At 39.7% G+C, this 12,440-nt stretch overlaps 1 protein-coding gene across 5 annotated transcripts in view; it reads right to left on the bottom strand.

The window, feature by feature from the left end:
• LOC126918485 (RNA-binding protein Musashi homolog Rbp6) overlaps nt 1–12,440 on the bottom strand; it is a 771,768-nt gene that overhangs the window by 51,824 nt on the left and 707,504 nt on the right. For all 5 annotated transcript variants that reach the window (XM_050726419.1, XM_050726417.1, XM_050726418.1 and 2 more), the window contains 2 exons: nt 4,617–4,699; nt 2,924–3,008 (listed from right to left, as the gene is read on the bottom strand). In XM_050726419.1, coding sequence (XP_050582376.1) covers nt 2,924–3,008; nt 4,617–4,699 — 168 coding nt within the window. The remainder of the gene's footprint in view (nt 1–2,923; nt 3,009–4,616; nt 4,700–12,440) is intronic.

A 12,440-nucleotide genomic window follows, 5' to 3' on the forward strand; every position in this document is an offset into this window, starting at 1 on the left:
TTTCATTTTCCTTTTCATCGTAATTTTTTTTTTTTTTTTATTTTTCACAAGGTACGTATCGTATATACATATTCATATAATTATATATATGTTATATGTACACGAGTATTCTATGTATATGTATATAGTTTCGCGTGTGCATTTATATACATATAGATAGCTGTGACCTCGCGTTGTTTTTCTTATTCATCCTTTTTTTTCTTTTTTTTTTGCTTCTATCGTACACGTGTACCGCCGTATTGGAGTACGTACTTCTTCATATTCTCGACATTATGAAATTTCATGAAATTCATTGCGAAAAATACTCTGAAAGGCGCGACGAATGAGAAATGCTTATCGCCGACCATTTGCCGCGCGCTCTCGACGCGCTATCCGCCTTCACCATTCACGATTCACGGCTTTATTTATACCACTCGACATATCATCCCGTGCAAATCAGAAATTCACCTCCTTCTGGGAATAATATACGGCGTGCCGCTACCTGGGAATGTGTTCTTGCGTTTCTTTCTATTTTTTCCTACTCATTCTTTACGCTTTTCTTTTCTTTCCTTTTTCTTTCCCTTCTGCTTCGATGAAATTCTAGCAATCTACGATCTCGACGACGGGCGCCCTCGCTCTCGAAATCGAACGAACAACCTTCACTTTCATGGAAAAATAGAATGCCATAGAACCTCGACCTCGATCGAGTTCCAAAGATTTCATATTTTTCATTTCATCTCCTTTCCTTCCTTTTTGCCGACACCATCGTCGATTCCTTCACGATCGTCTGTTCGAATTGAATTGTCGTTCAACCATGCGAACACACCGAGCGCTACCATAAAGCTTCGATCCAGTTTGCTACGAAATTATCTAACATCTACGAATCAATTGACGTGTTGTCGCGAACGCGAGTCGTTCGAGGCAGGAATTTGTATCTCTTTCGTTCGTCGAAAAGTATCTAAATATCTGTGTGGTATCGTGACCTGATTGCCTTTTACTTGCGACCTTTCCTCCTCTCCTAATCAAGATTCAATAGTCTAACTAAAGTACATTCGAAACACGTAATACGTTGGTCGTTTGCAATTGATTGTCTTTTCTACTACTTTAGAATTCTCCAACTGCCTAAATAGATATTTTTCTATGAGATTTACTGGTAAGTTACATTGAAATTTATATCTTTAATTTTAGAAATTTATGAGAAGGAGGAATGGTTTCTGCAAGAGGTACGTTCGATGTATCAACTTACTACCGAGCGCTGCTCGTTGAACCAGACTAATTTGCCTAAATTTTGAACACTTCCTTTTATTGTCCTACTACTTGTCTCTTGCTAATCAACTACGAAATCACTACCAGTCTTTTGCGATGCAGGTTTGTTCCATTTGCTATCTACGCTAATCTTTGGCTACGAAGAAAACGATGCCAGATACGCGATTAATCGAGTTCTACCAACAGACAGTTCTACAAACAGACTTATGATTCACTACTATTTTATACTTTTTCAATCTTTATTTTTTTTCTTTTCTCACTACGATCACAGTTTTACTGAACTGAGCTTCTCGAGCAGTCTCGCGAGAATTCGCTTATTCCCACACTCGAATCCCGGGAATAAAAAGGAATGGTTTTGTCTAGACTACGTTATATTGCACTTCTCGATATGTCTTCGATTTGCTGCTATACCAAGTCGGAAATCAACTGCAAGGTAATTTACGCTAATACTTTCCCGAAAAAGAAGGCGATGTGTCCTAAATCGAGGAATGTTTCAAGGTACCGCAAAGTGCACTTGGTATCCCGTTAAAAAATTACATATACGAAAAAGATATTTAAAAAAAATACAAAAATGGTAACAAAACATCGATTAGAACAAAAGAACGTAATTGTAACGATCACATGTACAGACGGCATTCCAATACGTCATTCAAATCAGAACGAACCCGACCAACTATGAATCGATTCCAATACACCTGCTCAAACCCTCATGAAACATGATACAAAAGCATAGCTACACCTCCAAATTTGTACGCTCTTAATTCCTTGGCACGTAACCCCCATTCCATACAACAGTACAAAAAATATACAATCCCCTACTACCTCAAACATCCTAAATTTACACTTCATCCAATACTACAAACTCAACCCAATCAAACCATTGATCAACTAATTAACAGTAAAATTCCATTTATATGAACTTGTTGGGCAACTAACAGTTTATAGAGTTGGGGTTCATGTAAAAAGAGTCCACTCATTCTTTCGTTTTTCTTTCACATAATAAGAGTTCCGATAAATAGATTTAACTGACACATATTTATTTAATCGAACATATAACTAAAATTTCATTCAATCACATGGAGTTTATATAAACGGAATTATACTAGAAATCATCGCTAACAAATCATCGATCGAGGAATCAACAGTAAAATGAATGCAAAAACATGGAAAAGCCCAATGTATGACTGAAGGAACACCGCCCCTTAAGATGAAACCTACTGAGGCCTGGAAAGGGGCGTGAGTATTGTTGGTCATAGTCCGATCGTGGGTATCGGATGGTAGACGGCACCCATATCGAGGCCCTGTACACCTAATAGATCGCTCATGGAATAAGTGAGGGTTGCAGCCCGAGAGGCTGCTGCGGCCGCGACAGGATGAGGCCTGTAGGAGGCCGCGGCTGCAGCCGCAGCCGCGGCAGCGAGTGCCCTCTTGACATCGTAGACGGCCGCGGTAGTGGCCGCGGCTGCCGCCGCAGGTGCGGTCGCACCGGCAGCGTATTGGTAGGTAGCGGCCGCGTTTGGTGCGGCGGTAGCGACTATCGGAGTGAGCAAGTGGTGGTGTGGGGTGCCAGCGGACGCTGCTGCAGCTGCATGTGCAGCCGCGGCAGCTGCCGTCGGAAGGGGATACGGCGCGTAACGATAGGTGGTGGGGGTAGGTGTCGCGACCATCACCAACTCACCGTATGCGCCTCTGTTGGCCGCTCGCGTCTTCGCCAGGTTCGCTGGGAGCATCACTTCCTTCGGCTGTGCTTTCTTGCATTCGACCTTCAAATTCAACATAAAAATTCAATATTAGTTGTGTCTCGTGCACCCGATGAGAACGATGGATCCCAAGATTTTGGGGTAAAGCTTCGTTAGAAGATTAGTAGCGGAGGTTACGAGAATTACAGGAAGTGATGGTTACCCTTGTAGGATAACGCGATGGAGGGGGATGGCGGTCAGGCGGCCTAGAGCCGCTTCATCGCCGTCTCAACGGACCGCGATTAGAAGGGGGGATGGCGCTAGGGGCAATGCCCCTCCCCCCCTAGTGCCAAATTCAACAGTCAGGGAATTTTTAGAACTGGCTCGAACAAGAGGACGCGGGAGGGGAGGTGCAACGGAAAGATAATTCGTAAAAGGTCCCTGGAGCACTCCTGTCACACGCGTAGGATGATCACCGTGATGTTTTAGTCGGTAAGAGTCCGATATTACTCTACTGTTGCCGATTATTAACAGCAGCGGAGTGTCCATGAGGATTTTTCCACGTGCAAAAAAAAAAGAAAGTGATGATTAATTCCTCGCCTTTTGGTTTTATTTGATAGAATTATTATATCGTTCGTTCAATGCATGTATCATGGTCCTGATTCTCTATTTGTTAACTGTAGTCTGCAATATTGATAATGAGAATATGATCTCTGTTAAGGTAAGGAATTAAGATTTCCTTCTAAAGTTATGTCTAAATCCATATTTCAGGCGAGAGAGATTTTATTAAGGACTTCTGCGAGTTCATTGCAGATATAACAAGAGGAAAAGTCAATTTTAAATAATCAATCGGCCACAATCAAGTAAGTTTTAATGAAAATTTTAATGGAAAGCTACAAGATAGGCTATGGACACTAGAATATGCCGGATATAGAAATTTTATTAGTAATTTCATTCGTCTGTAAAGGAGGTGCTTTGGCGAATATGGAACACGGATTCCCACGATAGTCGTTCGATCTTCTATTCAAGTACAAACGAAGTTACGATAATTTGTTCGGCCTCGTTATATCCTCGTTACGAACGTGTGTTTGATTATGTGTTTTGATGCCCGTAATCAAGGGTAATCCGGCACCAGTTAATCAACGTAATCTATCGCTCTAATATTATCAGTGCAAATAGACGACTGTTTTATACCGAGCTAACATCTGACGATGGTGTTGCTGAGTTATTGACGAAATTGGGGATCTTCTAGGCCGTATGGATTTATGGATAACGAGAAGTGGCATCTGGCTAAATCCTTGATCCACGTCAGCAGGATTTCGCTGGTAGTAGACGACAAATAGAACTGTCTATTACCGAGAGACCTATGTGATCTCTACTATGACAGGCTTTCGAGAAACCGCTTTTCGTCTTCCAGCGTAAGATTCACATGCTCAACCGTTGTCGTCGTTGCGTGCGGACACGTGTGTGTCGCTTGCGTGGATGTTAAATGCAAATAAGCACGGCAATGCTTCTCAATTATACGGAAAATTAATTCTGCTCGACGCCGTATCCGTAGACGAAGAACGGAAAGCAAATATCATTTGATACCATTTCTACGATCACGTGGTGGGGATGTAGGAGAGGGACAGAAACGAGCGAGAATGAAATTCGTTCGATGAACAGGCTTTGCTGGCCTACCAGGCAACTCACCATTTTGTTGTTGATTTCGTGGAAATGGATCTCACAGACTTTGTCGACCACATCCTCGCTTTGAAACGTGACGAACCCGAAGCCTGGAACAGAAAGAACAGGTGTCGTTTAATTATCGAAAATGAAAGATGCTTCGCTATGAACTGTACAAAACAACAATGTAAAGTTAATTGGATAACAGTTTCGGTAAATTTTTTTGTTTCATTAGAAATTGATCTTTTTGAACCTGCTATATCTCATTTCACATAACTATATATATATATATATATATATATATATATATATATATATATATATATATATATATATATATATATATCTTATTGGCAAAATACCGACAGAAATAACAAGATCCATGAAACCACATACAAGAATTCGTACGTTTTCAATGCAAAGAGAATTCTTCTGAAGGATTATCAGATCAGATGCAAATTTTACCCGACGCTTTAAATATGTGGCACGATTTCGATGAATGTCTTCTATTCAATGTAATTTGCCATACTTAAAAACCATCCCGAGTTCACGTAACTCCTACGTGTAAATGGTGGCACGAAGATAACTATCCCGTCGGATCTTCCATTAATTTAGCAGAGTCGGACGAGTTTTGTTTCCTTTCCAACCCCTTTCTCTCCGAGGTACCCGTTCCACTCGAACGCGGTCTAAGCACTTCAGCTCAAAATTTATTTCGCTGGAGAACGAACTGGAAAGGAGAAAGAGAGGGGAAGAGAAAGAGAAAAAGAGAGAAAGAGAGAGAGAGAGAGAGAGAGGAAAGGAGGAGTTGAAGAAAGGATAACGAAACGTAGGGTGCGTGGTGGAGAAGAAACGAGGGAGAACGATGAGCCGGCGAAGAGCCATAACTTAATCAAGCATCAAGGGTTATTAAAAACTTTGCATTGGTCTCCAGGTGATTTTAATCTCGCCCCTTCGCGTCGCTGACTTTCTCTTCACCCTTTCCTCGTCTTCTGCTTCTTCGGCTCTCATCCTTACGCGAGAAGCGTAGTAATTCAGGCTCAAGTTATCCGGCGGGCGCGAGTTATACGAATCCAGTGCGCGATGTCGCTTAAGATAACCAGGAGTTAGTGCTTCCGTGCTGAAGCAGTCTGCCAGAAGAGGCGAAACTACGCCGGGTGACTCGTAATTAAACACAGCCGATGGATACCAGAGTCGAATGCGAGCCGACAGCTCGCGATTCTTCGAGCGTCCTCTCTCTTAAATTTTACACCGGAAATAGAACGGGGCCGCGCTGAATTAAATTACATTGGAACGTTCGTTTGTAAGCATGCGCGGACGACTGCAGGCACAGACGCAATGTGCCATCAACTCCGCAGTTTGTTTGAGTAATTAACATCAATCGATTTTAATGTTACGTCCTTATTTATCTACCGCCGGGTTATGATACGAAGAACGAGTCATGAACTGAAAAGATTAAAGTTCGTCTGGTAGCGAGAGTAATATACAAGATTACTTTTATTCAGTTGCTGGTCGAAATGCTAATGCATGGGAAACTTCGGACGGAAATTATTTGATTTTCTTTGGAGAGTAGTTTCGCGAAGGATAAAGAGAATATGAAAAGTTAGTTAAAAGTAGTTAAATTTAGAAATGCGTCATTCGTATGGAGTACGAGCTAACGGCGAATAAGATGAAATAAAATATTGCAAAGAATGTCGCGTCTCTTTATTCTCGCGTTCGTCTAACGTGGTAATGGTCATTTTGCATGAATTGTAATTTTAATACCTGGTGTGCAAATAATAAACATCTCAAAAATCCTTTTATGTTACGCCTTTAGTCTTTTAACAAATTGCTTCTAACAACTTATCCGCACAATTTGCTCCTTTAGTACCATCAAATACGGATAGTCCTAAAATCTATCTCTTTATAATTTATTGATTTTACAGCCATCCACTTTAATCGCATTTTTAAACTTAACATAGTATATTCAAAGTAAAGTACATGTTACATTTAGTATCATAAATAATATACGATTAATTGACCTACAAGCAAGACATGTAGCGATATCTATGAAGTACTAAAATGATATATTAAATTTAATACTCTATATTCGAATTGATGGATAAATCACATACAATATTACAACCAATACTACATGTAATATTGCACACGATGTAAAACTAACAAATCCTTAATCAAAACGGTACAATCATATGAATATGTTATACCTCCGAGCTAAATCTCCGAAGTTATTCACTTCTTCTTTTCAATCAAATTCTCTTCCCAATTCACTTTCTTTTCCTTCGAATATCGTTCCTTCTCCGCGTGATCCTACCCTCCGGCATCACTTTCGTCTGCAACTTACACTACTGGTCCCTTGAACTTTAAGCTCCTCCGCCGGCATGAAAAGCACGAGTGATTAAGTTATAAACTTGGCAAGATGTCCGTTTGAGTGAGGAAGGGGCTTACTTCATTTATGTAATTTATAGTACTCTGTCAGTCGGCTAACTCCACGGAGCCTGAGCACCCTCTCCTTGGTACAAAGGCCGTGCTCTGACACCGGTAACATTTAACTACTTCCTGTTGGAGTCTACTGAGCGCGCATACAGCGTCCGAACGCAAGGACCAAGCCAGAGAGAATGGTATTCACCGTTCCGATATTATTCGTCTTTTAAAGCATGCCCTAATATCCTGCAGGATATTACAAAGTCGTCTTCCTTTAAGAGGTATTAAAAAGTTATGACAGGGTTGTTCACGTCGAGCCCACGTACTTCAGTCACTTTTCGTTGGGAATAGAGTCGACGGTATGCACCCGACGATATGATGTATGCGAAATATCGCATGAATTTATAATATGACCGACACGGTGTAAAATACGCCTTCGACCGTACACCCTTGTATGTGCCAAATAAAATTACATTGTTTCATAAATTCCAGCAGCGTTAAATAGCTTCATAATGTTCGCTAACAGGTTGAACATACGTATACATATACAACCCTGTTTATAATTATTAGAACATTTATGAACAAAGTAAACTTGAGTAAATCAGATCCTCTAAGAATTTTAATACATACTATAAACGATGTTACAATACAGATTTAGACTTTGCAAAAATTTTTTCGTATTTCCTATTCAATTCACCCGAACTTTTTAAATAAATTATTATAACTTGCTGTGTTATTGTGAATCTTCAAAATAGTTTTACTAAATTTTTCTTTATAAATACATATGTATATATTGGATCACAATCTTGCACTAATACAAAATCTGGTCGACTAATCAGTTCTTTGATGCTTCAGATTAATTGCCACCTTTTGCTACGATAAATGTCATGAACGTGAATGTATATCTCGTTCGTAAAAATATCTTAAACTTTTATCCACTTCGAAGTTATTAAATAGATCATCCGCGAGACACATCGTGTTACTAGTTCTTCATCAGACTATTACTAAACCCGAATATACTTCACACCTCGTGAAACACGTCATTTTATGCAGTTGAAAATATTTCGCTTTATGCGCCATGGAATATCGTCATTTGAGGGTATCGACATGACCCGACGTTTACTTTTTACCACCGATAAAACGAAGGTTATGTGTTTTTAGGGTCCCGACTATTGGACAGAACCACCGTGGCGCGGGGAGAGGCAAGTAAGGTCAGCGCGGTCAGCGGTCTGCGAGCGATCCAATAAATTTTGAAAGAAAAACCTGGGCCCGGTGTTCGAATTTTCATAAGAGGTTTTATTTCCATGGTCCAATCTTAGGGTCTCGAGAAGCTCCATTCTCGCCTGAAACAGGCAGGTTGGCCCTCATAGGGATGGTAGAGGCGGCCAGGAGGAAAAAGTGCGTGCTCAGCTGTCCAACCCCTCGTTGGACGCCAGATGCGCTCATTTCAATAAAAAACACACCCCGAAATATCCTGTACTCCTTCCAATAGCGGACCCCTCTTATCCTCTTACCTCCTGAGAGTTCCTTAAATGATCCATAAATGGTCCCGCCAGTGTAAAATTATTGTAGAGTCGTGACGGTTATCTGACTATTTTCCGCTATCTTTCCACCCCGTAGAATTATGGCCGACTTTATCAGTTGAGGGCAGCGAATCGAAGGAAAATATGTTTCGGTCATCGTCGTTTTCCAAAGATTTAGTTTTTAAAGGGGATGTAATTCTTTTTTAGCGTATCACGTGTGTACAGTAGATAATGAACTTTGTGATCAGACAATGAGTTTAAAAAAAAAAGTACTAAACCTTTTGTAATCATATTTTTTCCTCTTTTGTTGTGAGTATTCGTGAGATTTTAACATATTTAAGACTTTGTCGATGATGTTCTATAACTTATTTTCTAATTTGAACGTCCTGATTTTATTATGTTCACATAATTATGTTTATTGATCTCCAATTCCAAGTATCCATAAAATAACAATTAACAATACAATTAACAATACAATTAACAATACAATTAACTTGTTCTATTCATACATTGATATATTAATGCGAAAAATTATAAATCGAATTTATCACGACCTTTCCTTAAAAAATTATCCTTTGAATCAAGATAAAAATTTAACCACGAGAAATAATCGAAAAATTATCGATGGTAGTTAAAGCACTAGAAAACGATACATCGTAAAAACGACGTATCCAATCTCGGCGACGAAGTTGGACAAGTATTAGCGGCTTTCGTTTTGGGGTTAAATTTTCTTGACGAGAGGAAAAATGGATCTTGATGGCTCCAGTGGCAGGCGTTGACGGAAGAGAGCAATTCTTCCCTATTCCGCGATCATCGTCGTCCTTGGTCGGTCCTCGTCTTTCCTCCCGTCTTTTCTACCTTCTTTCTCTTTCGGTTCTCTTGTCTTCCCCCTTTTTCTCTCCCCGTCATCTCCACCCCTCGACTCTCAAGCATAATGCGACCCCGCTATTGTACCAATGGCCATGTTAACGTTTAAAAGCCACGCTGCCGTTAAGCGCGTTTCAGAATTTTACCGTCTATTGAGAATGGTAAAAGGTTTCTTTCAAAAGGCTCGGTTGGCAGAACGATTTGAAACTTGTAAATGGATATGGCTTAAACCTTTGCTACTTCTCCCGTTCCATTTCTATCGTTCTCTCTTAGTCTCGTTTCTCCGTACGCCTTTAACGTCCTACCTGTTAGGTGTGTAGGTCTTTGAAATGTTTGTTTGTCCCTGTTAATGTGATCGTCGTCGACGCGATCATCGCAGAATATCGTTGTATTCATGAATTTCACGAGTCACTGAAGCTATCTATGCAGAAATAACGATGGACTTTGATGTCGTCCGTTCTCAGCAACAGGCTAAGTGGAGTGCCGGTCGTTAGATTTTTAATTGTAGTGAATTTATAATCGTCCAATTAGACTCGGTGCAACGGTAATCCATTTTACGATCATCTCTTGGAAGAATGCTCGCAAACAGTCGGAAGGAACGTTATTTTGTAATGATACGGTACTCTTTTATGGAGGAAGTTTTTGAGTTACGAGTTCTTTTTTCTTCTTATTTAATCCTGGAAGGATGAAACGCTTATCTCACTTGAGTAGTTAGAAAGGATGAAGTTTAATTTGATTTTAGTTAAGCTGGAAATTGTTTAGGCTTAAGCTAGACGTTTATTCGCAGATATTCGATTTGAGGAATGCAAAGGTTAACGATGATTTTTTAATAAGGTACCATAGTCGTAACTCCTAATAATTACGCCATTCTACGGGATCGTTTAATGGCATACATAAGCCCAGCAATATTTACTTTGATATACATTTTTCGGAATCGTTAATCTCCGTCGAACTAGGAGCGTAGTTGTTAAGGATTTAACGGCCGCGACGTAATCTACGTTTTATGCATTCAGCGAAAAATCCACAGCATAAAGGAAGGATCATAAAGATCGTAATCTGTTATCGTATTTCGTTCCTCTAAATCTGTGCCTCTTGTATTTTCATGGGTCGATTATACAAATTAAAAAAAAAGATGGAAAAGAAAAAACCAAAGAGAAAAAAGAAAAAATATCACAACCATCAAATATATTTGTACATAAATTATTTCAAAAAAAGCAAAGGATTATTTTCGTTTAAATTTCAACTGTGGAGCACTTTCAAATTGCCTAACACCGCGCAGAATAGTGTTTCAGACATCACGTAGCGCGCACATGGAACAGATGCTGGCAGACATACCATCCGCAACACATAGATTGTCTCTACATGTAATGTCGTTATTATTATAGATTGATGATCGTCCTAGATTATTGATTAAGCAGTTTAGTGCGTACTACCCAATTACCGATCGGAGTACATACCAATAAATCAAGACCACGATATACAGGTGCGAAGCCAATTTGTACGCTATCCCTTCCAGTTCCTACCCCATCTTGTGCTAAACCTAATCGTCTCACGGTAAAGCGAAGATGACCAAAGTTTCTGCAATAGTACTCACGGAGTCGGCACGATAACATCGTTTCCAACCGTGTTTTCTTCAAGTCAGACCCAATAACGAACAGTGTAAACTGCAATTCTATACGAGAACCGATCGTTATCGATGGAAAGTTTGCTCGTAGATATACGGTTGTTAATTGCCTCTTTCAGAGTCCACCAGTTCGAAACTGGTTCGCCGTTGCAAGATTACGGATCTAAAAAAAATCCAGAGCCCGGGAGAAATCGAGAATACTATACTGTTGCAATTTTCAGACTCGAGTGCGATGCAATACTTCAAATAACCGTGCGCGGAATTTCAGTAAAAGTTCCGTGTAATCAAGGAAGAGTATATTTATTATTTCTTAAATAATATAAAGACAAACAATTGATGTCGTTACAGATTTCTTTTATGTAATACATACATAACATGTTCATAATGCAAAAGAATGAATTTTGAGGGAAAGGATTAAATCTAATATGAAAATGGCAAACAAATTACTCACTATAGTTTTCTAAATGAAAGAGTATCAAAAATCTGCTCATACAACTGATGCTTTAAAAAGGGTGCCTAAACGTGGCAAACTGAAAACCAATTAAAGGTCACTTTTTGGATTCCACTTTCGGAAACTGCACGCGTTCTATCCTCTTCGATACGAGTTAAATGAATAAACCACAATCCGATTTTGTGATACGTCGGGTACGATGGACAGAGTGAGAGAGAGATAGAGAGAAAGAGAGAGAGGGAGAGCCGTGGACTGACCTTCGATTAGTCGCCGAGATCACGAGAATTTTACAATGTTAGAATTTCAAAATGTTCGTTAGTGCGGTAATCACAAATTTGCGATCGCGAATTTTTGGTGCACTTGTACGGTCTGACGCTCCGCGTGGCAGGATTCGCGCAGGATTAACGGAGTGGACGTGCTCTCCCTGTTCCTGACCGAACTCTCCGCGCGATAATGTGGGAAAAGCTGACGTTAATTTCACATTGAACACGCTAGGACGCGTAATTGTTATCGCCTGGCCAACCAGTCCATTTTCAATTGCATTATCGGAGGGACGAATATTTTTGAGAAAACTGACGCGCGTATTTTACCGATATCGAGCTCTTGGTGCAGTTACGGAAATTAAAGAGAATGACGTATTTGTGTTGATAATTTAATTCGTTCGCCTCGATTTCTTTGGATCAAAATTCAGAAGAAAATTAGTAAATTTGATAACAGTTAAAAAATGATTACGTATAAAATAGTAGAGAATAGAATAGAAAGTTATTGTTATTCGAGTGATTATAGAAAAATAATATTGAAAATGTAAAGTGTACATTCGCATTTTTTTGTAATTATTAACTTCTTCCTGTGCAATATAATTAATTTTATGCCATCAGATTATATGTATTTCGATTTGTACTCGGTGGAAAATGTCGAGGATGATGCTTCACCTGTTTTAACTAATAATACTTGCTGCGAATTGA

Source organism: Bombus affinis, chromosome 7, assembly GCF_024516045.1.
Source record: "Bombus affinis isolate iyBomAffi1 chromosome 7, iyBomAffi1.2, whole genome shotgun sequence".
In the NCBI taxonomy this organism is placed as follows: domain Eukaryota; kingdom Metazoa; phylum Arthropoda; class Insecta; order Hymenoptera; family Apidae; genus Bombus; species Bombus affinis.